We start from the raw sequence: 27642 nt of genomic DNA on the forward strand, positions 1-27642 counted from the left end.
CCACAAACACAACCACCTACAACAACACCATCACATCACATCACGCGGTCAAAATCTCGGACGCGTTTTGAACCTCAGAGTCACTAAATGGGACTCGAACCGAACGTGTGACCCCACCAATGGATTGCTCTCCGAACGAGGAGTCCATTGGTGCGGTCACACGTTCGGTTCGAGTCCCATTCAGCGACTCTGGGGCTCAAAACGCTTCTAGAGTTTTGGCCGTCTCCACCGTTCTTCTGGCCCACTGTGCGCCAGTGTGCTTTACTCGGCGTGCTTGAAGCCTGGTGGGTAGGCCACCCATTGCACTCGCCAGCAGCGTGAGTTGCGGCTGTGGAGAGGAAGGGGCTAGTGGCCCCTAGAGTCCTTCAGCTTGGGCTCCTAGAAGCTATAGTGCCCCCTCCTCCGTCTCTCCGTTCTCCATTCACACAGGACCGCACCTGGAATACTCGACACAACGGCAGCGGTAGTAATGGCGGCGCTATTTTTGGCCGCCGTTCCCTCTGGCCTCCGCCATTTGGAATGCACATAATGGTTACGCGGGTGTCGTCCGCTCACTCACGGGGAGTGCTAAGGAGAGTGAGATTTACTTGATGTTAGTGCAACATACAAAAATTCTGGCTTAGATTGTTGTGGCCGAACATTGATCTAAGAGTCCTATTTAATTCCAGCATCAATGGTTCGTCATTGTGAGCATGATACGAGCGTTGTCGCCGAGGCAGGTTTCCCAGGCATTTGAATCTGAACGCCTCAGCGTCAAAACACTCCACTCGCCATCGAGCTCCTCGCCTCGTGTTTGAGCAGATCTCGACTCGAGAAGTCCGTCCGGCGCGCTTTGCGTCGCTTTGCGGCGCTCGGCGTGTTTGCCGCCGCGTTGACCGGAAGTGGGTAAAAACAATTTGGCGGGCCGACTGCACTGCTGCTACACTGCAGGCTGGTTCCGAGAGTCGTTCTCGTCGCTCTGTCTCTCTCGCAGTCATGGGGCGTCCGTATGGGCGCGAGAGACAGAGCGACGAAACCGACTCTCGGAATCAGTCTGCTGGCTGGCTGGCTGCAGCTCTACAGAGCAACAGTTTGCCGACATGGCGCCGCTCCCATGCAATCTTCTTCTTCTGCTTCTTTTTTTTCTCAGGACGTGCGCGCGCCATTGATGGGTGGGCTGAGGCGTGAAATTGGTGAAATTGACGAGTTGACACGTCGGGTCAGGCCAGCCTTTGAGCCGTCGCCGTTGGGGCTTTGGGCGGCTTTGGGCCACCGGGCCTTTTGCCTTTGCACCTTTGGGCCGCTCGGGCCTTGGCCGCGTGGGAAGAGGAGACCGCGACCGACAAGTGCAGGACGAACCATCGCGCTAAAAGGCGCACCGGCGTGGCGTGGCGCGGCGCGGCGTGGCGCGGAGTGGCGTGGCACGGCCTGGCGTAGCGCAGGGCTCAGGGTCGCGCTGGGCCGGTGCGGAAAATGCACGGCAGTCGCGGACGACGGCGAGGACGGCGAGGACGGCGAGGAAGGCAGGATGACAGAGTGCGGCCGTCGCGTTGTCTCCGCCTGTCCGGCTGGAATGAGACTCCTGGAAGGACCTTCCGTCCCACGCTGGAAGCGCTGGAAGCAGTGGCACACTGGTAGGGCCCAGCCCTGATTAACTGCACGATCTTCCTCTCCAAAATGAAACTAAGTGGCCCCCGGGTGCAGCCATGACCCTCAGTGGGCCGATTCCGAGCACCGCCTGTCACTCTGTCTCCCTCGCACCCTTCCGGAACGCCACATGAGTGCGAGAGAGACAGAGCGACGAAAGCAGAGCATGGAATCAGTCCGCCTGCAGGGAATCGAGCTGCAGCTGCTGGCCGTCTAACTCCGCGTGCTGGTCGGTGTGGGGCGGCCCGCGTGGGTGTGAGAGAGAGAAAGAAAGACGAAACGCTGTGGCAGTGCGCGGGGTCGGCAAGGCCAGCCACCCTGTGCATTTGATTGTGACTCCCCTCGCGACCTGAGGCCCGCCTGAGGGCCAGCCGCTTGCCTGGTCCAATGGGTGAAGCTGGCTCGGAAGCTGGCTTCTTGGTCGCCTTGCCGATATTCGAACCCCGCACAGCCTGCAGGCGTGCCCCCTCCTCGAACCCCGGCCTCACTGTACCTAACCTACGCTACGGTCCGTGCGGTGCGATGCGGTGCGCGGTGCGCGATGCGGCCTCCAGCTTATAAGCGCCACCAGCGCGGCACTCGCGTTCAGTCCCACACCGCGCGCCCAACCCAAGGGACGCCGAGGACCGCGTCGAGGACCACGCCGAGGACCACGCTGAGGACCGCCCACGGGAACAGGACGACATGGCCACATCCGGGGTGAGACTTGACTTGTACTTCCCGTGCGGCGACAGGTTGACCAATTCCCGAGATGGTCGGGGTCGCGGTGGTCGTGTGGGCAGTGTGGGTGTGTGCAGAAGGGTCGGGGAGTGAGCCTGCCTCAAAGTCACAACCAACTAAAGCGTTCCCCGCCAGGCTGACGGCTTTAGTTGGTTGTGACTTTGAGGTGGCGCGGTGATCGGTCGGATCCTATGTGCTGTGTGCAAGTGTGCCGTCCCGCCGAAGGAGCTACACACACACACTCACACTCACACATGCACACACACAGACGGCTGACATGCCCCGCCCTGCACAGCCCCGCGTCGTGGCGTGCGATGCGCGAAGAGGATCTTTGGATAGGTCAAGGACCTTTGTCGGTGCTGGCCGCGGAGTCCGCGATGCGCGCCGCGATGTACGCCGCGATGCAGTACAAAGGGGAAGCCGACGGCGAGGTCCGCGAGGTCCAGGAGGTCCGCGAGGCGCCGCAAGGCCGCACGGCGAACGCGGCCGCCGCGTCCCTTGACACCGAAAGCTTCCTTGACACCGAAAGCAGAAAGCCGGCGTCCAAGACGATCGGCGCCACCAGCACACTGGTTCCGAGTGTCGCTTCTTCTCTCGGGTCGCACTCGTCCCGCACAGGTGCGAGAGAGACAGAGCGACGACTCTCGGAATGAGTGTGCAGCAAGTGTGGCGGAGAGGGTAAAGCCGGGTAACACGCACAAACACTTTGCATGGCAGCGGCGTCCTGCGTGCCGAGCCGTTGACGTCGCGACCACTCCAGCTAAGACTCCTTCGGAACAATACCGCGGCGGTATGCGGCCGCGTGGGCAGTGCGTGAGACTCGTCCGTACGAAGAGATCACGGGTTCAAACCTTTCCATTTCAAAAATTTCAAAACTTCGACGTGGCCTCTTGTGCAATTATGCGTCTTTAAATTGTCATTGTCACTTGCCTTTTGCGTTTATTTCACTCAAAAATTATTATTGTCCCTTGCCTTTTGCGTTTATCTCGCTCATAAATTTTAATTGTTATTTGCCTTTCGTGTTATTTCACTTGCAAAGTAATATTTTTCAGAATTTCCAAAAACTTCTCCAAATTCATTTTAGAAAAGTGTTTTCTTTTTAATTTTTTTTTGCCTGTGGGCGTTTGGACGCTTTGGACGTTTAACGTTCAAGTCGCTTTCCCTGCCGTTGCACGCCAATGCATTGACTGCGGAGAGTCCACTGCCAACTGCACCGATACCTGGACGTCCCAGGCAGGAACAATAATGCGCCACCATTTATATGCCATCGCGGAAGTGTGGACGAAACCGAGTCGCGTACCGCGACGCGTGGCGAGGCGAGGCGCGCGTACGCTGTGGGGATGGCGAGGGAATTTGAGGAGCTCATTTGGCTGGAGCCCAGAGCTACCGCCACGCGCGCCACGCGCCTCTTCGCCAGACTCCTCGACGCGCTGCTCCAGCGGCTTGATTCGGAACGGTGCTTTCGTCGCTCCGTCTCTCTCGCACGTCATGGTGCGTCCCGAAGGGGTGCGAGAGAGACGGAGGACCGTTCGGAATCGGCCCTGCAAGGACCAAGTGCCGCTGCATCCCAGACGCCGCCGCACAGTGGGCCAGAGGACCGGTGGAGGCGGTCAAAACCCCGGGCGGGTTTTGGGCCCCAGAGTCACTAAATGGGACTCGAACCGAGCGCGTGACCCCACCAATGGATTCCTCGTTAGGAGAGCAATCCATTGGTGGGGTCACACGCTCGGTTTGAGTCCCATTTAGCGACTCTAAAGCGACTCTAAACGAGTCTTGAGGTTTGGCCGCCTGCGCCGGCATGGCCCACTGTGCGCCCACTGTACGGCGCTGCGCCTCCTGCTCGGTCTTGCTCGTGTTCTTACCGAACGCAAGTGTTCGCGCCTTCGCGACCACGACACCGGAAAGGGCATCGAATGGCGTCGTCGAAAAAAGCAACGTGAACAAGTCATTCGCTGGTGTGCGCGGCGTGCGCGGCGTGTGCTGCATCGGAGGCCGAGGACGTCGCCGCTCGTAAAGCTCTAAAGTCTTTACGACTTTCTATTCAAAGTTATTCTCGCACATGATTGTCTCGCGTTGCGGCGCGTCGCAGTGTAGGCGCACCACCCAGGTCGGCGAAGCTAGGCCAGGCGCCAAAATGGCAAAAATGGACGAGGAAGCGGCGAAGCGCGCGCTTCTGATCCCGCAGCGCTCGCGCCGCTCGCTCCGCCAATTACGCCGCAGAGCCGTTCCGCGCAGTCTCCGTCTCTCTCGCACTGCTACGCCATGGCTACGCCGAGCACGGCGCGCCCCGGGAGTGCGAGAGAGACGGCGCGACGACACCCCGACCGTTGTCATCGTGCATCCATCCGAGTGGATTGGCTTGGCGGCATTAACGGCACTCGGACGAGGAGTCGCGCGGGCCTTGAAACTGCTTGAAACACGGCGCGCCAGGGCCCCGCCACGACGAGCCACGCCGAGCCACGCCAAGCAAGGCACGGTCCTGGTCGCCGGCAATGCGCCGCGCCTCGCCGAAAAGTCGCGCCTCTCGACGCGGAAGTCGCGCCCGGGAGCACTTCACTTCACTTCCCCCTCTAATGCCCAATATTGACACTTGGCTGCGCTGCTGCGCTTTTCTGCCGTCCCAGGTGCTGCTGGTCGGGGTGATGGTGACCCTGGCCCTGCTGGCGCAGCCTGCCCTCCTGGTGCCCGTCGAGGCGCCCGCGGCCGAGGCGGAGCAGGCGCAGCAGGGCCCCGCCGTGCTGCACCGAGTCAGGAGAGGTGAGTTAGTCTGGTCGGCGGGGCGACGCCGGCGATGGTGCGAGTGATAACAGTTCACGGACTTCAACCCGTGTGCGCACGCCGCACGCCAGAGAGTCCGGTGGCACCGCGCGGCCGGTGTTGAGCCGACGCGAAAACATTTCTATTTGTTCCTTCGAAGGAAAACATTTTCTTGGATAACTTCTTGGATAACATCGGCGGGCAGCGCGACCCTTTAGCGCCTGGGAGGTAGGCCGTGCCGGAGCGCGCTGCTCTCCCGAGTGGAGCGGGCGGCCTACCCTGGACTTGGCAGGCGTTAGCAGGCGTCTCACAGTGGGCCGGTGGAGGCGCCAAAAATCTGGGCGCGTTTGGAGCTCCAGAGAGTCGCTAAAAGGGACTCGAACCGAACGTGTGACCCCAGCAATGGATTCCTCGTTCAGAGAGCAATTCATAGGTAGGGTCACACGTTGAGTTCTAGTCCCATTTAGCGACTCTGGCTGGAGCTCAAAACGCGTCCAGGATTTTAGCCGCCTCCACCGGTCTTCTGACCAACTAAGCGTCTGTCTAATCCATCCTTTCTTTCCTGTCGAACAGGTGGATTCGGGGGTGGCGGCGGTGGCTTCGACCTCAGCAGCTTGAAGAGCAGCTTCGGCTCGCTGGGGGGCGGCGGAGGCGGCAGCGGAGGTGGCTTCAACCTGGGCAGCCTCACCAGCGGCTTCGGCGGCAATGGAGGAGGCGGCGGCTTCAACCTGGGCAGTTTGAAGAGCAGCTTCGGCTCCCTGGGGGGCGGCGGTAGCGGCGGCGGCTTCAACCTTGGAAGTCTGACGAGCGGCTTCGGCGGCAAGGGAGGCGGCGGCGGCGGCGGTTTCGACCTCGGCAGTTTGAAGAGAAGTTTCGGCTCGCTGGGCGGCGGCGGCGGCAGCGGCGGCGGTTTTAACCTCGGAAGTCTGACCAGCGGCTTCGGCGGCAAGGGAGGCGGCGGTGGCGGCGGCTTCAACCTCGGCAGTTTGAAGAGCAGCTTCGGCTCCCTTGGGGGCGGTGGCGGCGGCGGCGGATTGAACCTGGGTAGTCTGGGGAACAGCTTCAACTTGAACAGCCTGAAGAGTGGTCTTGGCGGCGGAGGCGGAGGAGGTGGTTTCAACCTGGGCAGTCTAGGAAGCAGCTTCAACCTGAACAGCCTGAAGGGTGGCCTGGGCGGCCTGGGCGGCGGCAGTGGCGGCGGATTCAACCTGGGCAGCTTGGGCAGCTTGAGCAGCCTCAAGGGAGGCCTGGGTGGGGGTGGTGGGGGCTTCAACCTGGGGTCCCTGAAAGGCTGAGCAGACGCAAAACGGTCCCCCTGCGCGACCAATGACGCTCGAAGGCTGTATACCAAAGTCGGATGGGACTCCTGCGCCACTGTAGCGCGCGCGCATCTCCACGCGTCCGGCGTTCCGCGCCTTCCGCTAGCGGAGCTCCTTCGCGGCGCGCCACCTCGACGACAATCATAAACTGAACTGAAAGAAAGTGCTTCCCTCATTTGTTTCGTCACGCGCGCGGCCCGCACGGCCCGCACGCCGGCGTGCGCGGAGTGGCGATGGATGAGGACGCCCTTGCGTCACTCGCCGCATCGAGGCGACGCGTGACCGCACCGCCGAGTGCGCACACGCACGCACACGCACGCACACGCCTCGACCGCGTCTTTCTCTAATGGGTCTCGCACTCGAACTCGCACCGCAAGCATTCCGCGGGCGACTCCTCTAAACGGCCGCACTGTAGTGACGACGTCAGGATCGACCCTAAAGTGAGTGTGATGTTCCAGAAGCGCGCGGGGTAACACCTCCGCCGCTCTCGAACCTCCGAACTAACGGTTCACCCATGACTGTCCGTACTCATCTCATGGTTCAATCGCCATACTAAGCTCAACTATCCCACTCCCCAAAAAAATGAAATTGGTGGTGGCTGCTGACTGCTCTTGGTTCACGCGCCCTGCATGAGAGCAACGTGCACACTGCCTGCCAACGACGTCCCTGTTCCGTATTGTGATGATGTGTACTTTTTTGTTTTGTATTGATTTTCAGTGTGTAATAAAGACTGGTTTCGATATGGAGTTTTTTATGTGTGTGTTTTTAAAATTGTTCATTTTTTTCATCATGGACCACGTACAGTCATCGTATACAGTACGGGTACTGTCTGGTACTGTACTTCGATTGCTAGCGAGATTGCACCACGATACGTATCCCTTTCAAACCCTCTCCTAACCCAAATGAACACCAAGGCAGAAAAAGACGTCCAAAACAATGTTCGATGCTCAATATTCACCCCGGGACACGTCTAAACCAGGTCCCACATCAATGGCATGGGAACATTGCATCAATGTGGGTAAGGTAGGGGTAGCGCTTTAGGGTTGGACAGGAGAGGCAGGAGTAGGGGTGGAAAGCGGATAGGGGTTGCACGGGTCGGTCACGAAGGGTAGCCTACTCCGAAGGGGCAATGTACGGCTCTAGTACTGAGTACAGCCCTACATTACCTGGCATTACCCTCTCGCACGATGGAGCCACTTGCGTTTCAGCCTTGACAAGCGTGGCACTAAATATCTCTACAAGCACACTGGCAATCTACGACGTCCGGAACTGGAGCCGAAGTAAACGAGTTCGGCCCGAACCCATCCCGAACGCCCCTCCCCTCCCCCTCCCGCCCCCCGCCCCTGCCTGCAACAAAGAAACGTCTGCGCCGTCGAGCCGAGCCGAGCCGAGCCGAGCGGGCAGCAGACACCTCTCGACAACCCCCATTTCGCCTTGCCCACGTCGAGGAAGGGCTCAAATTTAAACTTAAGGGAGTCGGAGCATTTGACGCTAGTGTCACAACACAAGGCATCGTCGTCACAGAAGCCCAATGAATGTTTGTGGCACCGGCAGTGTTTTTCGATACGAACGGATTCGATATGACTCAATCATCTTTGGGAAGCAGGTGATTATCGTGCTGGAGTTTGCTGTAGAAATTGATTTCTGGTAGAAAAAGTGGCTTTGTGTCGACCGTCAGTACTGTTGCTTCTACGCCAACAGTTCGTGTAGAGTAACAACTCAGATTACCCACTTGGAGACAGTTTTGTCCGCGAGGTGTCTAACCTCTTTCTCTCTCTCGCTCGCCGTACTTTGTTTACGTGTGGACAGACTTGGTATCGTCTTCATCAGTATTTAACTTAATATCACCATTATTCTCCTTTTTATGAACTGTTGTACATATTGAATTCTCGAGAACTTCTAAAAAATATGTTCAGGTAAAATGTTATTGTGTTTCAAAATTTTTGCAACCCACTTTCAAAGTAGCTACAAGAATTAATGTTTTTGAAACATGGCAGTCATGTATTTCGCTGATTTTTATATACCTTTTACATTGCAGGAAACGAGGCCGTTGTGATGGAGATGACGAATCTCGTGACTTTACACCACTATCAAAGAGAATCAACAATTTACACATCAACAATGGAAATCACCACGCTTCGGTTCATGAAGAGGTTTGTAATTTAATGCATATCTGTCTTGACAGTAAACGTCAGTTCCCTGACAAATTTAAGGTTTTTGAATAAACACCGACTTATGCTTTTCTGTATTTTTGTCGTATTCCTCAGGTCCATCCTGTCCCCACAGTTGGGAGAGTAGGCGAACCCAGTTCTCTGCATGAAGGACAAAGTAATGGAGGAGAAATGGGGCCTGTCCCTCAGCCAATGTACAACCCAGATCTCAATGTCTCAGACAATCCCTTTTACTATGAGCCCAATAAATTATTATACTACTTGAATATGGAACGAATGCAAAGAACTGGTCAATCTTTTTAGTTAGTAGGCCTTAGTTTTTATGTCCTGTAATTTATTTGATTGTTTCTTTTTCTGTTGCCCCTTTTTTTTTTACAAATTAAGATTTATGTTGTATTGACAAAATTAAGTGAGCTTGTTTGTTTTCTTTTTTTGTGTGTTTGTGTTTCTCTTGTAGTTTTGCAACTTTCAAAGCCTTTTCTTAGACATTCCATTCAGCATGGTTCATTTTCAATGTATTTATGTTTCTAGTCTGAAGATTCTTAAATAAAACGATCTTTCTGCCAGTACTGGGATAGCGTTGCGGCAGCATACATAACTGTGATGTGAAAATAAAATGGACGTGTGCTTTATGTTCCCATTAAAAAGATAAAATTTGAGAGAAGTTGTACTAGAATTTTGAATTTATGGCGTAGTTGATCAAATTGTGTCTTGCATATATCCCTGGTATTTTTTAAATTTTTTTGCATTGATAAAAATAAATACTAGATGATATAAGAAATGTTACAAATTATAAAAGTTGTCATAGCAATTTTCCCCAAAATTTATTTTTGTGCCTCTTAGTTGTAGCATCACTTAGAAGTGAATTGTTGTCAGGTATGTGTCAGAATTTTTTCTCAGCTGAAATTGACCATTTAAGGTATGAATTCTTCCAGTATAACTTGCGTATAACATAAGCGCTTGGGTCCATTTTGTATGTGTGTCACTCAATATGAAAAGGAGACAGGATTTCATGGGATTCCTTGTTTTTAGTTCATTTTTGCTTCTGTGACTTATGGGATTACGTTATAAGCAGGTTATACTGTTCTTTTGCTTCTAAAGAGTTTATTCTACTAAAATTAGGTGTATTGTGTATCAGCTAATGTTATTGAATAAAATTAGGTATGCTTTTGTTGAAACTATTGTGACCTGAATAGTCTGCTGATAAATATTTTTTCCTGTAGGAACAGTACTTGTGACTTGAGATGCCGGATACTGTACCACTGTGTAATTTCTGCATTCTCTTGCATTATATTCCTTTATCACTTTAAGTGAGAAAAATATTAGATAACAACAGTAAGCCCGCATTACCATCTGCCAAGGGATTACAGTGTGTTGACATACATTTTGCTTACTGTTGACAGTTCCAGTGTTATTTTTATATGCTGTCATGCATACTTGAACGAAACGTTTGCCATGAATAAGAAAATTCTGTATGTGAATTTTTGTGATCAATTGAAAACTCATTGCATTTGAAGAGTACTGAATGTGTCATCTACATCATTGAACCGGAATCAGCTGCAACAGAATTATAAGATCATCCTCTGGCAGGAAATTAATTTGTATGTATGTAAGTGTGCATTTTAATCAAATAAATGTATTTATTTTTGCCTGTATGTGATGTGCTTTTTATGATGATGGAGCAATGGTTTAAAACAATTCAACTGACAGTTAGCAGCACATTGGTGCAACTTTATTAGATTGGACAAATATGCCAAGGAAGGCATTTTTAGCACAAATATGTCACTACAGTTACATGTTACATGCACACTTGACTTGGCCAAAGCAGCACTCATACAAATTGCTAAGGCTGGACAAGATATAACAACATAAAACTCGATAGCCCAGATTGCATTTTAGAAAATGCACAAGTTTGACACCCTAGATTGTCTCAAAAATTGAGGACACACTCTTTGGAATGCTATGAATAATCATTGCTCCTTGTATTTGAACATACAGTAAAGCAAAATGTGCAATAGATTTCACAACATACGGTCTTGTACAACTATCTGACAATTTCTACTCTTTAACAGATAACTTGATTATGTACAGGTTTAATACTTGATAGCAGTGTAGCTTGTGCTCCAGTTGACAAACAATATCTCTAACACATTAGATCGGTCTTCTCACTCATAATACAAATATCCTACATTCCTAAAAGTGGAGCAAACACAATACTCTATTGAGATTGCAAGGAGTCTATTACTAGAAAGAGGCTACATCTCTCCAAAAACATCTAATGTATTGAAGCCCCAGCAAAGTCAAACCTTGAAAATTTCAAATATTAATGGAGACATGGAGACAATCAATTGATTCAGTGCTTTACATCCACACATCCAACACTCTGGAAGTCCACCAAACTCTTGCCAAACAATTCAAGGTTTGAAATAGGGTTTTGGAAGTGTCAAAATTGAGATAAAATTCAATAATGGAGAAGAGGACATTAAAATTCTTGTAACTCCTGAAAAGAGTTGCCCTTACAACTACAATCTGAAGTATTTGCAAGACTCCACACAGAAATAAGTCAACAGTAACCTTGAGTGAGATAACTCAGAAAACAGAAAGAGGAAATAAAATCAAATGTGGCAGAAGACCAAAAACGAGAGACTTTGTCGCAATAAACACAGGGTAAAATAAGATGTGTCCAAACAAGCGCAGCTAAATAATAGTTCCTTGAGGTATTGATCAAAAGACTTTGTTAAAATTAAATTATATAAAACAAAACAAAATTTTTCATCACTGTTTTCTCTCTTGGCAGCAAATAAGTTCTGCTACCCGAGCTGAAAGTCAGGTCTTTTGAAAAGTTCTCAATTCGTAACAATCAAGGACATTCATATGAAATGAAGAAGGTTGTATTGTAAATAAAAAGTACTATTATACTCACAAATTCATAGAGAAAGATTTTCACTCTGTGTTGAAAGCATGTCTCATGATAATAAGTTGCCATACATACCAAATTAAACAACAAAAAAAGGGAAAGGAAAACACAACAACTTAAAGGAACTTGTACACAGACTAACATGCACACTGGAAATTGGACAAGTGACAGAAATCAGCCAGTTGAACCCAATAATTTACGCATGACAAGAACATAATAACTTTGTACTGAGGGCTCTCAGTTTAAAACTATACTAATACAATATTACTCTTACTTCAATTGTACATTAACTTTATCACAAGGTGAGACTAAAATCAAACTTGAACACAAAGAAATCACAACAAAAGTATTTATCTTGCAAAGAATCCCAGTCTTAAGAAAGTTGCTTGGTAGAACCAAATTAAATACAGGCTGCTACAAACAATATTCAGTTAAATACTTAACAAAAGGAAAGAGGATGTTTGGACTGAATGCCTTTAGCTGTGGCCTCCATTCCTGCCTGACCCCTTATTACGAAAACCCCGTGAGGATATCCCTAGTTTCAGGGATCGCACACCAAGTGGTTTATTGTAATGGCGCTGAACTTTGGGACCCACAACATCATCCTCATCATCATCAAGGAGACACCCTAAGAGAATGACTAGAATGACAGCCAATGCCTGCAAATAGCAAGAAAGTGTGAAACACAGTTAAATATGGAACAGCACGACATTAAACACATGTGGTAATTCATTTCATCCACTCACCAGAATACAAACTATAAACAATGTGTATAGGTGCACATTTTTAGCTTCTTCAATACTGCGAAGTAACTCAACAGCTGGCTCAAAGTCAGGTTTGAGCTCCACAGCATGTCTCAAATGTGCTGATGCATTTCGGTACTGACCGATGGCCTGCATGTAAAGCAATGGTGTGTCATTAAAAACTGAAAATAAGGTGAATACTGACAATAAAACTGCATGTATCACAAGAAATTTACCTTGAAAATTTCTCCTAAAGTAAAGTGTTGTTGCCATGCGTTTTTGTCGGTCTTGTCCAAAGACCAGACAGTTAACTTCAGGGCATCATCCCAGTACTGGAGATTCAACATGACTCTAGCCAAATTAAGCAGCACCTAGAAAAAAGATAGGATTAAGAAAAACATTCAAATACATATAAAGAGCGAAATAAAATTTTGTATTGAAAATACCTCTGCATTGTCAGGTGAGACAGCTAATGCCCTTCTAAAGCATTCGATGGATTTTTGAGTGTCTCCTTTTATACGCCAGAAGTTCCCTATTTGGTTGTAGAGCTTCACTGATTTGGGTTTCTGAAAACAAAATAACAGGGCTTGAGTAATCATGATTGGCACACATAAAATATTATGGGTCAGTCTTACAGCCGCTTACATCTCGTTTTGCTTTTCTCAACTTTCTTTCCATATTTTCAACATCTTGTTCTTTGACCATTTTCTTTTTAAATATTAATTCCATTTGTACCTCAGGTACATGAGGATGAGACTGTCGGTTTGAAACGCCCAAAAGGTTGTCATAGTATGTAAAATTAACAGGTTTTCCACAGTCCAACTCCTCCAAGTCCCCAGGTTTAGGTTCTTTGCTCTTCAAAACTGTTCCATCTGGGGCTGTCAATTTCGCTTTAACATTATTGGAAGCGGATCCATTACAGTGGCGGGAATTCTTGCTCGGCACAGGAAGAGAGCGACTGGTGGCATTTGAAATGTCGCTTGTTGTGTTAACTGCGTTTGTTGTTCTGAGGGAAAAAAAGGCAATTAGAAAATTAAATCAAGTTGATGCTTAAATACACTGCACAAACTTGAGGCAGTAACAACTTACCCTGACACAGAAGTGTTTGTTGACTGACACTCTTTGCACAGGTTGCCTGCAACCGTTTTGGTCCAGGTGTTCCCAACATGAACAGTGGACGATATGATGTCAAAAATTAGATCCTCGGTACTTTGAGGCCCAAAAGCGTTGGGATATATGGTGGTCTGTACAATTTTTCCCTCCTCCGGATCTAACCTCCATCCTGTAGAAGCCCTTGAATTACTCTGAATGACGTGCAGGGAAAGAATATACAGAGTCATGTACGTTATGCAGGGCATATCACTCATGTTTTCAGTCGCACGGACTCTCCACACGCGTTTTAAAGTAGTTACAGACTACATCACAACAGCCGCGATAAGCTTCAACAACAGTTGCAGACACCACACAAGAAGCTGACCACGTCGAATCCGGTTATGCTTGGACCGCTTTGATACTCTGGCAGCAAGATGGAAACTGCTACGCTTAGGTACGTGCAGCTATAGAAACAAGATGTCGTCTGCGGCTGCCTTCTGCTCTTCTGCTAACGCACCTTCCACGTTCTTAAAACGTTAATGGGCTCTAAAAAGAGCTTGACTCTGCACCTAAGATTGACTAATAAACTATCCACCTATAATTCCATGAAAATAAAAAAATCAGAATCAATATAAGGAAGCAATGTAAAATAATCGTCTTCCGCAATCCTTTTGTTGTTCAGTTTTGCGTGACTGCACTAAAACAGCTTCACTTGTATATTCTTCAGCCTCTACAAAAAGATGGAAGAACGCTCAGATAAATCAGGAAAAAATATCTTCCTCTCCTGATATCATCCACATTCTGCAGCAAATATCAAGAGAAAGCTTCACGAGGCGGGTCTAGTTTGGTTTAGTTTGGTTGGCAGCGCAAAGTGCGCCTTGCAACAATAAACGCGCAACGTCAGCGGCGTTTCGAACCGCTGACGGCAGCCATATTCCTCCACGAGGTTTCCAAGATGGCCAAGAAGAAGGACGCCGAAAAGGCTGCTCAAAATGACGAAAATAACAAGCAGGAGAAAACAGAGGGTGCTGAGGACGAGGAACCGAATTTCAGTGATCCTGAGGATTATGTAGACAATATTTCAGATGAAGGTTAGTCTATTGTTTCGTGCCTTTTCTGTGCAAAAAGTCACTGCAGCATATGGTCTTCGTTTCTTCCCATCTAATTTATAATTTAAGATATTTTTAGATGTACTTTTCGTAGAAATTTGCCTTGAATCCAATCAATTTTCTTGTACCCGTGTTGATAATAGTCAATGAATTTAACAAATATCTAACAAGTTTTTCTCACCCTAACCTAAACTGTTCTGTGATGTCATCACATCTCCAGACTGTTAACCGGTCACCCTGATTTCCATCAACTTTGATGAACGGAACTTTCGTGTTTCCATATGGCTCCTATCTATCTTACTTTCATGCTTTCCTCTACAACCTGTACTTAAGTCTCTGCCAAAACATTCTGATGGACCATCCTGCTGTCTGTTCATAGTTCTGTGTACTTTTTAGCGGTTTTGTCACAACTTTCTTTAACTCACTTACAGATCTTTTGGGAGATATTCTGAAAAATAGGCCTCAAGAAACCGATGGAGTAGAATCAGTTATTGTAGTTGATGGTATACCCATTGTTAGTACTGAGCGCTTTGAAAAACTGCGCAATGTTGTCAGTAAATTGTTCTCCAAAGTGGGTGAAATCGTAAATGAGTGCTATCCTAAAACTCCTGATGGTAACACCAAAGGGTAAGGCTTCCATTGATTCTTACCTGTATCAAATTATTGACATAGTTCTTTGAGAGTGAAGTTAGTAAATGCTTGATCTTTCTTTCAGATATGTCTTCATTGAGTATGCTAACCCTGGTCATGCTGCTGAAGCTGTGACCTTGCTTAACAACCACAAGCTTGATAGGCTTCACACATTTTCTGTGAATCTATTCACAGACTTTAGAAAGTAGGATAATGTTTTGAATTAAATTCTTTTCATATCTACCTAATTTTTTTTAGCAGTTTTCTAATGGCTTGCTGTATTTCTCCAGGTATGAGGAGATTCCTGATGAATGGGAGCCACCTGCACCCCAGCCCTACACTGACATGGGCAACCTCCACTATTACTTGTTGGAGCCTGATGCATATGATCAGTACAGTACTGTCATGAACAGGGGTGGCACAGTTCAAATTTGGCTTAACTCTGCCCCAGAGCCAATAAAGTTGGTAGAAAAAGAGGTAAAGTCTTGGAGTGTATTCTCTTTCTCTTGTCCTGTCAAATTCATGTCATAAAATTCCTTTATCTTATGTGTGCAGAGATGGACAGAAACCTATGTCAAGTGGTCACCAATGGGAACCTACTTTACCACCATTCATCTTGCTGGTGTTTGCTTGTGGGGCGGACCAGACTTTGTCAGGAAAATGAAGTTTGCTCACCCAGGGGTTCAGTTCATTGACTTCTCGCCCAGCGAAAAGTAAGTTGTATTGTTAATGAAACGTGTCACAGGGTTTTGGGATCTCTTGTAGTTTATTTTTTTTTACTTCTGTTCAAGTTTACTTTCTGCCATATGATGAAATATGTTGACAGATTCTACCGTGTTGATTACTTTGGCTTAATCTTTTCTGACAGTGGCAACATTTTATGACCTTAATTTTTAAATGTAAAAAAATGATGAAAAAAATCAAATCAGACTCCATAGTGTTGAGTACCATGGCTTAATCTTTTCTGACGAGTGAAATGTTTCTCAACCTCAATTAATTTCAATGTAGGAAAATGATGAAAAGAAATCAAATCAGACTCCATAGTGTTGATTACTATGGCTTAATCTTTTCTGACAAGTGAAATGTTTTTCAATCTCAATTTATTTCAATGTAACAAAATGATGAAAGAAATCAAATCAACTGCACAGTGTTGATTGCAATGCTTAATCTTTTCTGACAAGCTCAATGTTACTCAATCTCAACTTATTTCTATGTAGAAAAATTGAAAGAGGAAAATCAAATTAGACTGGATAGTGTTTTATTACCATGCTTAGACTTATGTCAAATTACCTCATTACTGAGTTATTTTGATGTGCAATTGATTACCTTAAATTCATTTTGTTCCTGTTCAAAAAATTTTCCTAGGTACATTGTAACTTACTCTCCTACATTTGATGGTCCTGGTGAACCCAAGAACCTCATCATTTGGGATATCCGAACTGGCCAGGAGAAGAGATCATTCTTCTTGAACTGCCAGATGATGTGGCCTTTCATTCGATGGTCTCATGATGACAAGTACTTTGCCAGAAGTGATGAAGATATGTTGAGTGTATATGAAACACCTGTAAGTGCTGCTAGTTTCATTTTTAATATACTTTTCTATTTCAAGTGAGGCTAATATTAATAATCTGCTCTTTACAGTCATTTGGTTTGCTGAACAAGAAAAGTTTTAAGATCCCTGGCATTAGAGATTTTAGTTGGTCTCCAGCTGACAACATCCTTGCATATTGGATGGCAGAGGACAAGGATGTACCTGCTAGGGTGACACTTATTGAAATCCCAAGGTTTGTATTAATTTCTAGCATGGAATTTGGGAAAAGATGGTTCTGGGGTGGTAAAGGACTACCTAAATACTTTCTTTTCTGCATCTCCTGCCTCCCTTAGCCGCAGTGAAATCCGGTCCAAAAACTTGTTCAATGTAGCTGATTGCCGTATGCATTGGCAGAAATCTGGGGATTATCTGTGTGTGAAGGTAGACCGATACAGCAAAATCAGGAAGGACAAGAATGAAATCAAATACAGCGTGAGTATCCCTTTCACTGATTTTGACTACAGAACTGCCTTCCTCTTCATAGGTCTTTTATTTCATGCTTTTTGCTTTTACAGGGGATGTACTTCAATTTTGAAATATTCCACATGCAAGAGAAGCAGATTCCAGTTGACAGTGTGGAAGTGAAGGAATCAATTCATGCATTTGCATGGGAGCCTGTTGGGTCCAAATTTGCCATTATTCATGGTGATCAGCCGAATATCTGTGTTTCATTCTATGGTGTTAAGACCGGACAGACACCAGCTCTTCTCAGTAAGTGGTCGTAACATCTAGGAATAATGGTGATCTTTCCATTGCAAATTGATTTGAATTTTCTCTGTTTTGCAGAAAAACTGGAGAAGAAGTGTTGCAACCATTTGTTCTGGTCTCCTACTGGACAGTACATTGTCTTGGCTGACTTGCGTTCATCCAGTGGTGTTCTGGAGTTTGTGGACACTGCTGACTTCAATGTCATGGCACAACAAGAGCACTTCCAGGCTTCTGATGTTGAATGGGACCCGACTGGCCGTTATGTTGTGACTGTTTGCTCCTTCTGGAAGGCCAAGGTTGACACTGGATACTCAGTATGGTCATTCCAGGGCAAGATTCTAAAACGCTTCAATTCAGGAGCCTTCTGTCAGTTACTTTGGCGTCCGCGACCTGCATCCCTCCTATCCATCAAGGAACAGAAGGAGATCAAAAAGAATTTGAAGAAGTACTCTGCTCAATTTGAGAGCAAAGATCGAATGCGTTCATCTCGTGCCTCAAAGGTTTGTATTATAGAATTTTACAATTATTATTATTATTATTATTGAGATAATTGGATGATGCTAATGTTCTTGTGATTTCTTCAGGAACTTGTGGAGAAGAGGCGAACTCTGATGAATGAGTTCAATGCATACCGCGATAAGTGCAGAGAGAAATGGCAAGAACAGAAACCAAGGCGTCTCCAACTGAGAAATAGTAAGTCTCTGCATTTTAAACCTTATTTTCTGTTTGTACTCTTCCGCGCACTCCTAATCATTGTCCCTTTTTAGATGTTGATACTGATGAAATTGAAACCGACACCAAGAATGTGGATGAGGAAGTCATTGAATTTTTCATAAAGGAGGAAACAACTATTATCGACTAAGTCATTCTTCAAAGGCCATTCTGGAAACCATCAAGTGGAGATTTGCTTTTGTTGTGAAGTGAAGTATTCTCTGAAGTCTGAGGGTATTTTGTAACTTCTTCAGTGTAATTAGTATGAACTCCTTTTTTTACCTCTGATTGAAAATGACGTGGTTTAGTCTGAGGAAGGCCGAGCCACTCACCTGCTACTGCGGTTCCCATTTTTTGGTGTATCTTGGTAGATTGTATCATGTCCCATACAGATTATCATGCTCATTACTCTATCTATGTAATAATATTATCTTTTGATTTATTCTCAACACTCGGAATTTTCACTGTTAAGTTCATGTTTCATTTCAAAGTGTTTCATGAATGTTAATAAATGCATATGACCATTACTTTTAGTGCTGTGTTCTTCAATCCACACCCTGACAGTTGAAAACCAGAATTTAAGAAGGTGGTCAAGTACACTCCAAAGTGAGATGTGCCCAAACCGTATTTAAGTCTTGTGCTACGCTAATTGTTTTGAGATGGAGTTAAATAAAAGCTTCAACAGGCTCGAGATAAATCAACAAACAAGTTTATTTCCAGCATCACACAAAACAAAACAAAGTTCAGGTGGCAATCGAATGTGAATTTCATAATGACAAATGCATGATGCAATTTCTAAACTGGACTATCAAATGTCACCGAAAACAAACCAAAACATGAATACAAAGACAATTTTAATTAAAACTGGGTAAAGTTTCAATGACTTGTAGTTTTCTGCAATAAAACTGATCTGAACCATACACTAAAAACTTAAAAAAATTTATTAAAACAGCCACAAGTTCGAAAAAAGGAATTTTATTTACAGTACTATGAATCTGAATTATTTCTTTCCTTTTTGCTACATTTTTACAAGTCAGGACTTTTCTTTCCTCTTATGCATAATCATTTATGAGTCACTTCTTAGTAAGAAAGTGAATACAAATAATATGAGAATCTAATAGAAAAAAATGAACAAGTCTATTCACTCATAAATAATTATACCTACATCACAAAATACATATCCACAAATACATTAAATGGCATATGATAACATCATTCCACGCACCACAGGTCAAGGTCGCACAGTAAATGTGTACAGAACAATAACAGCACAAGAAGTGGCAGATGTCACCTCTTCACATCCTTCCATGATTAATTAAAGCTAACTTCAAAATAGTAATAAAACAACAGATCACAAAATCAGCAATACTTGCTGACTTTTGCAAAAAGAGAAAAAACAACAAATCACAAAATCAAAAATATTGACCAAGTGGTGTACCTCTCATGAAAATACAAATTTTGTGACAAAGTGCTGCACTAACCCTCCCTGACTGACTAGTAAGACAGCAATTATTATTAAAATCAGGCATTTGTGCTTTCACATGCCACCAAAGTGTGCATAATCCTTTCCACAAGGAAAGCAACCTGAAAGACATATATATTTTTTTTAACAAACTTAGATAAATTTTTACAGTCTGGATGAAATTAAAGCTAAGCTTAAAATCACCAACAGAATCTCTATTTAAATGGCATGGTTCAAGCAGACTGAAACTTTCCAAAAACTTTCCAGAGATTTACAGTAAGATATGAACTCCAGCATTCCCCTACAAAAGGGCATTGCCTAAAAAGGTAAATTTAAGTCTTGAAAAGCACTGACATTAGGAACTCATTTCCTCTCAAAAAACCATGTTGGCAGTAGAGATTTGTTAAGTAACAGTCACATGGTACCTCTTTTGGAGAGTGAGCAAGTAATTACCTATAAGTTAATCACTTAAGAAGGCTAACTAGCATTTGAACCAGTTGGGAGGGCCAGGTGTGACTCAGAATGAGGTTCTTCCGTTTCGGCGGGGATGATACCGACTGAAGAAATTACCTCTTTGAAGAAAGATAATGTTTTCTTCAGCGTTAAACAAAATCCTTTAGAGGCAGGTATCAAAGGAAACTCTGGTAAAGCAAGTTCTGTAACAAAGATATTGATCATTTAAAAAAAAAATCAATAATTTTTTATCCTTATTTAGGAAAAAAGGAAGAAAAAAATGATGATTGTAAACTTCATACCTTCTCCAGTTATTTCTTTGAAAGATGTAGGTGTAGTGGGCGAGAGGGGATGAGAATTGTTATAATGGTCCGAAACATCCAACCACTTATTTAGGCGGGAAGCAAACCTGGAAGGAACAAATTAATTTATAGAAATGCCGTAAATCGGTTTAATTCATGGCTATACACCTGAAAGTTTCATTAGTTTTGTAGAGAAGATGACATCTTATGATGCGAGTGGACCGGCAGTCAGTAAGTACCTGGGAGCATGATGTTGAAAATGAGCTCGTATGTCTTCTTCAAAGACTGGAGGAGGGTGCTGAACCAGCTTTGACATAGCCTGAACCAGTTTTAAAATGACCATTTCATTGTACATGCGGGAATTCTCGCGACCCTGTTGACTGCCCTTCTGCTTTTCATAGCCAGCTTCATTGAAGTAGGGTTCACTAACGAGTATCAAACCTAAGGATGGAGAAATGAGTTTAAAAGGTGAACAGATACAAAAAGAGATTGGACCAAATATGTGAACTTTCTTAACATACCCTGGATAGACACAATAACTTGAAGAAGATTTGAACTTGATGACCAAAGCTCTGTCCCTTTACCACTCCAGGTCCCTAGTAAACTGACACAAACTTTACCATCTTCATAAAGATTAGGGTTTAATCTATCACTACAATAACTGATGTAATGGCAGAGAGGTGGTTCATTAGGGTAGTTTGGAGACAGTTGAAAGTCGAACAAAAACAATCCATCTTCATAAGGAGTTTTTTCAGGCCCACGAATCATCACAGAGTACAGATCCTGTAGGCATTCAAAATAATCATGGGTAATCAGAACAGGATCAAAAGAGACACAAACATTTTAGTTAACAACAAACTTACCATTCTATCTTCGAATCCTTTCACCCAAATGCCACATGGTAAGGCCGACCGAAGCAGTTTTATTTCCTTACGAACAGTACGATAAAAACTCTGATGGTCCACAGGTTGGAACATAGTGAGTTTGAACTTATGGCTGTTAGGAGCACAGTCTTCAATAGAGAAACCTACAAAACAAAAAGGTGTCGAATAAACAAGATGTTCTTAAAGGTTTCAACGCACATACTCTAAGAACCAAGCAAGTTTGAAGAAAAACTTACTTCCATTTTCTTCCTCAGCAAGAGGCATGGGCTGAGGTAAACCAACATCTGCAGCCTTTTCAGGTTCTGGCACAGATGTATCCAAGTCAACAGGTGGAACATCATCCACAATTTCAACGGTATCTAATGAGAAATAAGAAAGATGAGACAGTGGCCTAAATAATAATAAATAAAGCAGAGAAAATAAATTGATTCATTACCTGCTGAGCTTTCCAACACCGGAGGTACTGCAGAGTTAATACTTTCCACCTCTTCTCCTGGGTTACTTCCTGGTGATACTGAATTGGCTGCATCACTCAATGTCATGGGTAGTTGTTGACCACCATACCTTCGAGTTACTTCAGCATGAGCTTTCACTAACTGTGCTTTAATCAATGAACACAGCCTCACACAGACTGCATTATTACTATTGGCTGCAGCACTTTCAGCAGATACATTTGGATCTTCGGCACTTTCCACAGATGATGCCACAGCTAATTCATCAGTTGTTTGAGACGAAGAGCATGACTCTTCTTGTGAGGTGTCTAAGGAGCTAACTCTGGGGAGTGAGGGTTGAACAGTTGGGCATTGATTGGTTCGAAGCCTTGGGGTTCCTAAATCCTTACTGTAAACAACCTCATCACCAACCAACAATTCACATCTCACACTGCCAAATTTACCTGAAAAGGAAAAGTCAAGTCTTCCATAAATTCTCTAAAATGATTTCTAATTCCTCACATTGAGAAAAGTGCAATATTAACTTACTAAGAATACTGGACATCCTTCTTGCTAGTTTCCGTGTGGATCCTGGGGCAACAGCAGCTGCTGCAGCAACAGAAACTCTTCTTTCTAAGCTTGACAGGCTTTCTGCCAAAAACTCTCCAGAAGTAATTTTATCAGGAAGACTTTGTTGCTGTCTGTCACTCTCAGGGGCATCACAATCAGAACTGGGTTCTTCAGTAAGCTTTGGTGACGTGTCATCCAAAGTGGGAGAGGGGGCCCGGTTAACAGCAGGTGGTGGGGATGAGGAGGCACCCGCGCCCGAGCTTGAGGCTTTGACAGGAGTCGCGACAGGATCTTCAGGGTGCACAAATATCAAACGTAGAGTATATGTCTTATTGGAATCACTTTCACCAAAATCACACGCATTAAATTTGGCCTCGCCAAGAATACGGTAGCGTTCTTGTGAAGAGGAGCCATCTTGCTTTTCATTGTTACACGCATCTTTATCCTGGCTATTGTTTCGTGGGCACAATGAGTTTTGGAAGAGCTGTCTGATGTGCTGAGAAACCCTCTTCAAGGAATAGTGGTGTTCATACAACTTTTCCAGGAAATAGTTTGAATTTTTTGGAGGAGATTGAGCAGCAGAGCACTGAGCTTGGACAAGTTCATTGATCTGCTCGGCCAATTGCATTGTGAGAGCCAACTCTGGGAATGACTCAGCATCAGGATCTGATACAGAGTTATTCGAGGTCATGCTGTTGGGGTGAAATAACCGAGACACTTGATCTGCAACTCTCTGAGCAACATTGACTCTGCCTCTCTCTCGAACTTTCTCCAACAAACCCTCAAAATGTTTCTCATGAAAGAATGATGTATTCATTAGCTTGTCAAGATACCTGAAATGAAAGAAAAGAAAACTTGGATAGAATTAAATTCAAGTTGATGAAAATTCACTAGAAGTAGAAAAAAATTGCTCCCTTACCGGCAATCTTTGTAAACCTCCAGAAGCCGCCTCATGACATCTGTATTCTGGAGGGCAGGGTTTTGAGTGAATATTTCCTCCAGTCTTGACATAGCAATCCGAGCTTTTTCAATATTTGCAGCCAGTTTGGGACGAAGGGAGTCATATTCCGGTTCGATATCTCTGCAATTGTTTCAATTCATGAGTAAAATAAGCTGAAGCAGTGTTAGGTGCCAGTAGAACAGTCACAGAAAAACATACCCTTCACCCGCTACAGTATCTTCACTTTCTGTTTCCCAAGATGCTTCACTGTTGGTTTCTTCCCACAGCTCTCCATCCTCAGAATCATACTCTCCACATTTGTACAAGTCTTGAGGCCAACACATTGAAACGTGACCATCTACCCACCAAACTTTTACCTGGAATAGAGTAAATATTTATTGTTTCAGAACTTTGATAACACACGGTGCAATTTATCATAACTTCAGAAACTGTCTTACCCTTCCTTCAGGATAGTTGTCCAGCACCTGGCCAGCAGTGCAATTAACATCTTCCCCTTCAAAGTTAGCAACACGAATTACAACAGTACCAGGGCGGTATTGAAAATCTGGGTGATCTTTCAAGTCGTACACACTGACTTCATTCTCTTCAAGGAGTGACGGCCTAAAAACACAAGCAATTAAGTCTTGACAACTACAACTCACCAATTACATACCTTTTTAAAAATTCTTACTGTGGTTCTTCATTTGAAGTGTACGTCTTGAACCATTTCACTTTTGATGTTCGCCCAGCATGATCAACACTTTGAATGACACCATAAACTCGCATACACGAATTTTCATCTTTGTTTTCAATAACAAAATCACCAGGGAAAAATTCTTGATCATCTAAATGATGAATAGGGTACAGCTGAGTCGAGGGTATACCACGTTCTACCGAACCATCCTGATGATAAAAAGGGAAGTTAGTAAATGTAAGTAAAGCATATGGTGTATTGCTGAATCGAACCGCTAAAGGTCTGCAGGCCTTTAGGCCTAGCAGCACTGATGATGATGATAGGGCCGAGGGATGTTGTTGAGCTTACCTGCCAAATCACATCAGCTACAGATGAAGTAGAAAGTGTTTCTACGACGACTTGAAGTCCAGGTTCAAGGGTAACTTGCGGAGCCCTTTTCTTTGCACGGCGCAATTTCTTCTTTTTCAATACCTTGGTCATCAGAGCGGGGCCTCTTTTCTTTAACCCTGAAGGAACATGACGTAGAATAAGGTAATATTGGAAATCAGAGATGTAAAACAATTAAGTCCTGAGGCTTCAAGGAAGAAAAAAAAAAGACCAATCCTTACCAAGGGAACCTGTACTGCTACATCCACTGCTGATGGATGCCTCTTCTGAGGTACTGTATTCATCATCAAAATCCACTTCATCACAAACTAAATGACTAGCATTGGTTTTGTGGACTTTGACAGAAGAGTGGTCCTTGTCCTCTACTGCTTCACTTTCTTTATCTTCAGGAACTGATTCTCGACACTCACCATCCCCTTCAGTATGGGATGATTCTTCCACTCTAGGTTCACCAGTAGCCAGCCTCTTTGAAGAATGAGACGACGATTTGGCAGAAGTCATTTCTGCTAGCTTTAGGCGATTGTAACTCAGTTTTGAATCCCCTGTAATACGCTTTTTACGACTTTGCTCAGTTGAGGGCTCTTTGCTACGTGGAAGGCCAGTATCAGCAGCCTTGGGATCCTGGCATGACATGATATCCATGTCTTGGTTTTGTTTTGTTGACCGGTTGCTGGCTTTTGACGCAGGCTCTGTTCCAGAGGACTTAGCGGTCAGACCATTCACGACAGCTGAAAAAACATTGACATTGGGTTATCCACACATAAACAGATTTAAGAAATAACAACTTCTATAGAGCGGATATCAATAGGAAAGAAAGACCACGTAGCGTACAGTGCTTATGGGAAGAGCAGCGACGGTGGGGCTGACGCTCACTACCACGATCACGATCTTTGCACAATGGTCGGAAAAGGTCTCTCTGATTGCGTTTCCACTGTTCTTTGGTGATAACAGTGTCTTCATCACGGAAATTATAATAATTTCTGTCTCCTACTTGTAAGGTGCATGGTTCGAACACATTTAGGAGTTTAAGTCTGAAAGAAGCATAAACAGGTATTCAATAGATTTTTAATTTCACATAAACACCACAAGATAATAGACACCATGACCCACCTTTTAAGGTCGTCTCCCTGCACCAGAAACTTGGGCTGCTCTTTATCATTTCCTGCCCCATCCTTGGAGTACGCGCGACACTGCCAATGGACTCCAACAGAGGTTGTCTCCACTCCCTCAACAACGACCTGAAAAGTGGAGCCATATTGACTTACAATGTTTCTCAAAAACCCTCAGTCTCAATGGAAAAACATGATACCACATCTACCTGGACAACTTTGTTTGGTTTATTCCTTTGAGCTTTCATGTCCTTGGTGCATTGCGTCCAATTGGCATATTCAAGACAATGCAAAGGACCATACAAGACCTGGCCTGGATAATAATCGCTGCGGTGTGGAAATTCTGAATCAGGGTCCTTCTTTTCATCAAACTCATCCAGACCATTCGCTTCCAGCTCATTTATCACACAGCGAGATCCTGGCCCTGCATCTGGCAAGTAAAGGTGAAGCTTGGAGTGCACCATTTTGATGCCACCCACCCACGAGTCCAAGCACACTGCAATATCTTCAGCAAATTCCTAAAATGACAAGACAATTAAATTTTGCACTGAACAAATGACAACTTACACACAAAAATCTTAATGAATTATGTCAGCTTTACACACCTCCAGAGGAACAAGGTGCTCACTCTTAACATTCGGTATGACCTGCTTAGTTCCTACAACTTGAACGCAAGCCGTCACACTAATATCACGACAATAACCTCTCTGAGTATCTTTCCCTTTGATCATACGTCTTACAACATCTCCGGGCATCAGTGAGCGGTCAGCAAGCCCAACCTGCACATAATAACAATAATTGAGCAATACTAGAACAGGATTAGGAAATCTGAAAGCACAGCCAAATACATCAACAAAAGTGCACAAGAAGTAGCAATCCTCATGTCAGTGATCAAACAATGACGAAATCGAAATGGGGGCGAGCTCCTTCTTTGTTTACAATGGGCTCTGAATGAGAATGCAGATGACTGGCAAAGTGGTGGCAATGACAGCTGTCAGATCACTAAGGTTACGTGACAGGACGGAATTGTTCAAACACTAGGGATGACAGCCCTAAGGACAGGATACAAAAAATACGCGGCCAATCCGTGGTCTAAATGTCAAATGCAATTATGCTTCGCGAACCGCAGAAAAACTCGAAAGAAAACTGGGTGGGGGTGTGACATGCAAACTATGGCTGACAGACCTATATAACCTCTCCACGGATTTCGTTCACACCCCGGTAAAAGGAGGCACCGAGTTAAAGCTCTGGACAGATGCAATGGGTCACGGATAGCGAGCTGGAGTGCAAAAGTAACGTTCAATAACCTTTTTCTCCGAAATGACTTCTTCGACTCCAGAAGGGTGCCATGCCACTCGTATTTGTCCTTTCTTCATCCCGGCTCCTTCTTCTCCATCAGAATTTTCATCACTGCTAACAAGTTCGGAATTTTCAAGCACCATCCCGAATTCAATATGCCCACGTTTGTCAATACGGTAGACTTCATCTTCGTAAAAATATTGGTCTTCAACGGCAGCCATGTTTAATCTGATGCCGGAAGTTGGGTTGTGAGCTCATGCCAGACATCAAGCTAGCACCTAAACAGCTCCACTCTTGCATTGGCTCTGTCTTTGTCCCCAGTAGGACGTCCAACGTGTGTTTAGAATGAACAAATATTTCAAGACGGTAATTTTAAGCCAGAAAACGGAACCAAAAGACGACTCTCTGCTAAATTCTCTTTTGTAAGTTTTGACTTGTGGGGTGCGCGCCACAGCCCAGAAAGTTTTGAAATTGCGCAATGTCTTTTTAAATCGAATACGCCCCCTTTCAGCGAGTTCAAGGAATCCAATGCCGCAGCATTGGTTCTTTAATTTTGCGAACAATGGCCTCGAGTTTTTCAGAGGATCGTTGAATCATGGAAATGCGTTGCCCGGTATTTCATGTCCCTTTTCTTTTTTTATTCAACAACTGTGCGATAATGTCTAGAAAACCTAGAAATTGATCACGGCTCTGTAAGGTTGAGGTCCTGTTGAGGTCCGAGTAATGCCAGATTTCTCTCGCGACGGTTTTCGCTACCTCCGTGCCTCTTTTCATGTTAATTTGACGCGGTCCACTTTTTATGTCTCCTTACAAAAATTTCTATATTGTTGTTGACATTGACAAAGTGCAAACTGTGTAAACTCAGTGTAAACTCACATGAAAGACACTCTGCAATGCGGCTTGCCGCAGCTGCCGGAGCATGTCCTGAGGTCCTGTGTGTGCCCCCCCCCCCCCATTCGGCACCAGGGAAGACCGCGCGTCGAATGGGTTGCCTATCCACTAGGCGCCAACACCCCT

The 27642-nt window shown here is 45.2% G+C and overlaps 5 protein-coding genes across 6 annotated transcripts; 3 read left to right on the forward strand and 2 right to left on the reverse strand.

The window, feature by feature from the left end:
- The first annotated feature begins 1479 nt into the window (after nucleotides 1-1479).
- Nucleotides 1480-7174, forward strand: LOC117646375 (glycine-rich cell wall structural protein 1-like). Its single transcript, XM_034387256.1, has 4 exons — nucleotides 1480-1613; nucleotides 2181-2325; nucleotides 4971-5103; nucleotides 5677-7174. Exons 2-4 carry the CDS (start codon nucleotides 2311-2313, stop codon nucleotides 6396-6398), a joined length of 870 nt encoding a protein of 289 aa, XP_034243147.1. The 5' UTR covers nucleotides 1480-1613; nucleotides 2181-2310; the 3' UTR covers nucleotides 6399-7174.
- A 616-nt stretch (nucleotides 7175-7790) lies between these two features.
- On the forward strand, nucleotides 7791-10248 carry LOC117646524. 2 transcript variants are annotated; one of them, XM_034387538.1, is made up of 3 exons: nucleotides 7791-8028; nucleotides 8461-8575; nucleotides 8690-10248. In XM_034387538.1, exons 1-3 carry the CDS (start codon nucleotides 7958-7960, stop codon nucleotides 8894-8896), a joined length of 393 nt encoding a protein of 130 aa, XP_034243429.1. In that variant the 5' UTR covers nucleotides 7791-7957; the 3' UTR covers nucleotides 8897-10248. The 2 variants fall into 2 exon arrangements, with proteins under 2 accessions (XP_034243429.1, XP_034243430.1); XM_034387539.1 differs by lacking the exon at nucleotides 7791-8028 and adding an exon at nucleotides 8071-8338.
- Nucleotides 10249-10297: 49 nt separating this feature from the next.
- LOC117646523 lies at nucleotides 10298-13817 on the reverse strand. The gene is made up of 6 exons (XM_034387537.1): nucleotides 13343-13817; nucleotides 12899-13259; nucleotides 12700-12819; nucleotides 12490-12624; nucleotides 12257-12403; nucleotides 10298-12169 (listed from the first exon to the last, which is right to left on the reverse strand). The coding sequence occupies exons 1-6, from the start codon at nucleotides 13618-13620 to the stop codon at nucleotides 11987-11989; spliced, it is 1224 nt and encodes a 407-aa protein (XP_034243428.1). The 5' UTR covers nucleotides 13621-13817; the 3' UTR covers nucleotides 10298-11986.
- Nucleotides 13818-14254: 437 nt separating this feature from the next.
- LOC117646522 (eukaryotic translation initiation factor 3 subunit B) lies at nucleotides 14255-18627 on the forward strand. Its single transcript, XM_034387536.1, has 12 exons — nucleotides 14255-14436; nucleotides 14886-15081; nucleotides 15170-15289; nucleotides 15375-15561; nucleotides 15640-15797; nucleotides 16450-16648; nucleotides 16726-16868; nucleotides 16969-17107; nucleotides 17191-17386; nucleotides 17462-17883; nucleotides 17968-18076; nucleotides 18151-18627. The coding sequence occupies exons 1-12, from the start codon at nucleotides 14301-14303 to the stop codon at nucleotides 18243-18245; spliced, it is 2100 nt and encodes a 699-aa protein (XP_034243427.1). The 5' UTR covers nucleotides 14255-14300; the 3' UTR covers nucleotides 18246-18627.
- A 154-nt stretch (nucleotides 18628-18781) lies between these two features.
- Nucleotides 18782-26881, reverse strand: LOC117646521 ((E3-independent) E2 ubiquitin-conjugating enzyme-like). The gene is made up of 19 exons (XM_034387534.1): nucleotides 26634-26881; nucleotides 25932-26105; nucleotides 25536-25844; nucleotides 25328-25455; nucleotides 25049-25248; nucleotides 24439-24945; nucleotides 24179-24336; nucleotides 23828-24039; nucleotides 23595-23757; nucleotides 23356-23513; nucleotides 23116-23277; nucleotides 22176-23029; nucleotides 21632-22090; nucleotides 21432-21554; nucleotides 21175-21338; nucleotides 20833-21094; nucleotides 20551-20752; nucleotides 20312-20418; nucleotides 18782-20212 (listed from the first exon to the last, which is right to left on the reverse strand). Exons 1-19 carry the CDS (start codon nucleotides 26844-26846, stop codon nucleotides 20034-20036), a joined length of 4734 nt encoding a protein of 1577 aa, XP_034243425.1. The 5' UTR covers nucleotides 26847-26881; the 3' UTR covers nucleotides 18782-20033.
- Nucleotides 26882-27642: the final 761 nt, after the last annotated feature.

This window comes from Thrips palmi, unplaced genomic scaffold (genome assembly GCF_012932325.1).
Source record: "Thrips palmi isolate BJ-2018 unplaced genomic scaffold, TpBJ-2018v1 HiC_scaffold_19, whole genome shotgun sequence".
In the NCBI taxonomy this organism is placed as follows: Eukaryota; Metazoa; Arthropoda; class Insecta; order Thysanoptera; family Thripidae; genus Thrips; species Thrips palmi.

What these genes read in the sequence shown, in the direction of transcription:
- LOC117646375 (XM_034387256.1), top strand. An exon ending in GCTGCACCGAGTCAGGAGAG is followed by an intron (nt 5,104 to 5,676) that starts GTGAGTTAGTCT and finishes CCTGTCGAACAG; the next exon opens with GTGGATTCGGGGGTGGCGGC.
- LOC117646523 (XM_034387537.1), bottom strand. Translation starts at nt 13,620, where the DNA reads ATGAGTGATATGCCCTGCATAACGTACATGACTCTGTATATTCTTTCC. An exon ending in TGAGAAAAGCAAAACGAGAT is followed by an intron (nt 12,820 to 12,898) that starts GTAAGCGGCTGT and finishes TTTTGTTTTCAG; the next exon opens with AAACCCAAATCAGTGAAGCT. An exon ending in TGTTTATAGTTTGTATTCTG is followed by an intron (nt 12,170 to 12,256) that starts GTGAGTGGATGA and finishes TGCTATTTGCAG; the next exon opens with GCATTGGCTGTCATTCTAGT.
- LOC117646521 (XM_034387534.1), bottom strand. Translation starts at nt 26,846, where the DNA reads ATGGCTGCCGTTGAAGACCAATATTTTTACGAAGATGAAGTCTACCGT. An exon ending in TAGCTGATGTGATTTGGCAG is followed by an intron (nt 24,040 to 24,178) that starts GTAAGCTCAACA and finishes TTTTATCATCAG; the next exon opens with GATGGTTCGGTAGAACGTGG. An exon ending in GATACTGTAGCGGGTGAAGG is followed by an intron (nt 23,278 to 23,355) that starts GTATGTTTTTCT and finishes AAACAATTGCAG; the next exon opens with AGATATCGAACCGGAATATG.
- LOC117646522 (XM_034387536.1), top strand. Translation starts at nt 14,301, where the DNA reads ATGGCCAAGAAGAAGGACGCCGAAAAGGCTGCTCAAAATGACGAAAAT. An exon ending in AGACAATATTTCAGATGAAG is followed by an intron (nt 14,437 to 14,885) that starts GTTAGTCTATTG and finishes ACTCACTTACAG; the next exon opens with ATCTTTTGGGAGATATTCTG. An exon ending in TAAAGTTGGTAGAAAAAGAG is followed by an intron (nt 15,562 to 15,639) that starts GTAAAGTCTTGG and finishes TTATGTGTGCAG; the next exon opens with AGATGGACAGAAACCTATGT.
- LOC117646524 (XM_034387538.1), top strand. Translation starts at nt 7,958, where the DNA reads ATGTTTGTGGCACCGGCAGTGTTTTTCGATACGAACGGATTCGATATG. An exon ending in CAATCATCTTTGGGAAGCAG is followed by an intron (nt 8,029 to 8,460) that starts GTGATTATCGTG and finishes TTTACATTGCAG; the next exon opens with GAAACGAGGCCGTTGTGATG. An exon ending in ACGCTTCGGTTCATGAAGAG is followed by an intron (nt 8,576 to 8,689) that starts GTTTGTAATTTA and finishes CGTATTCCTCAG; the next exon opens with GTCCATCCTGTCCCCACAGT.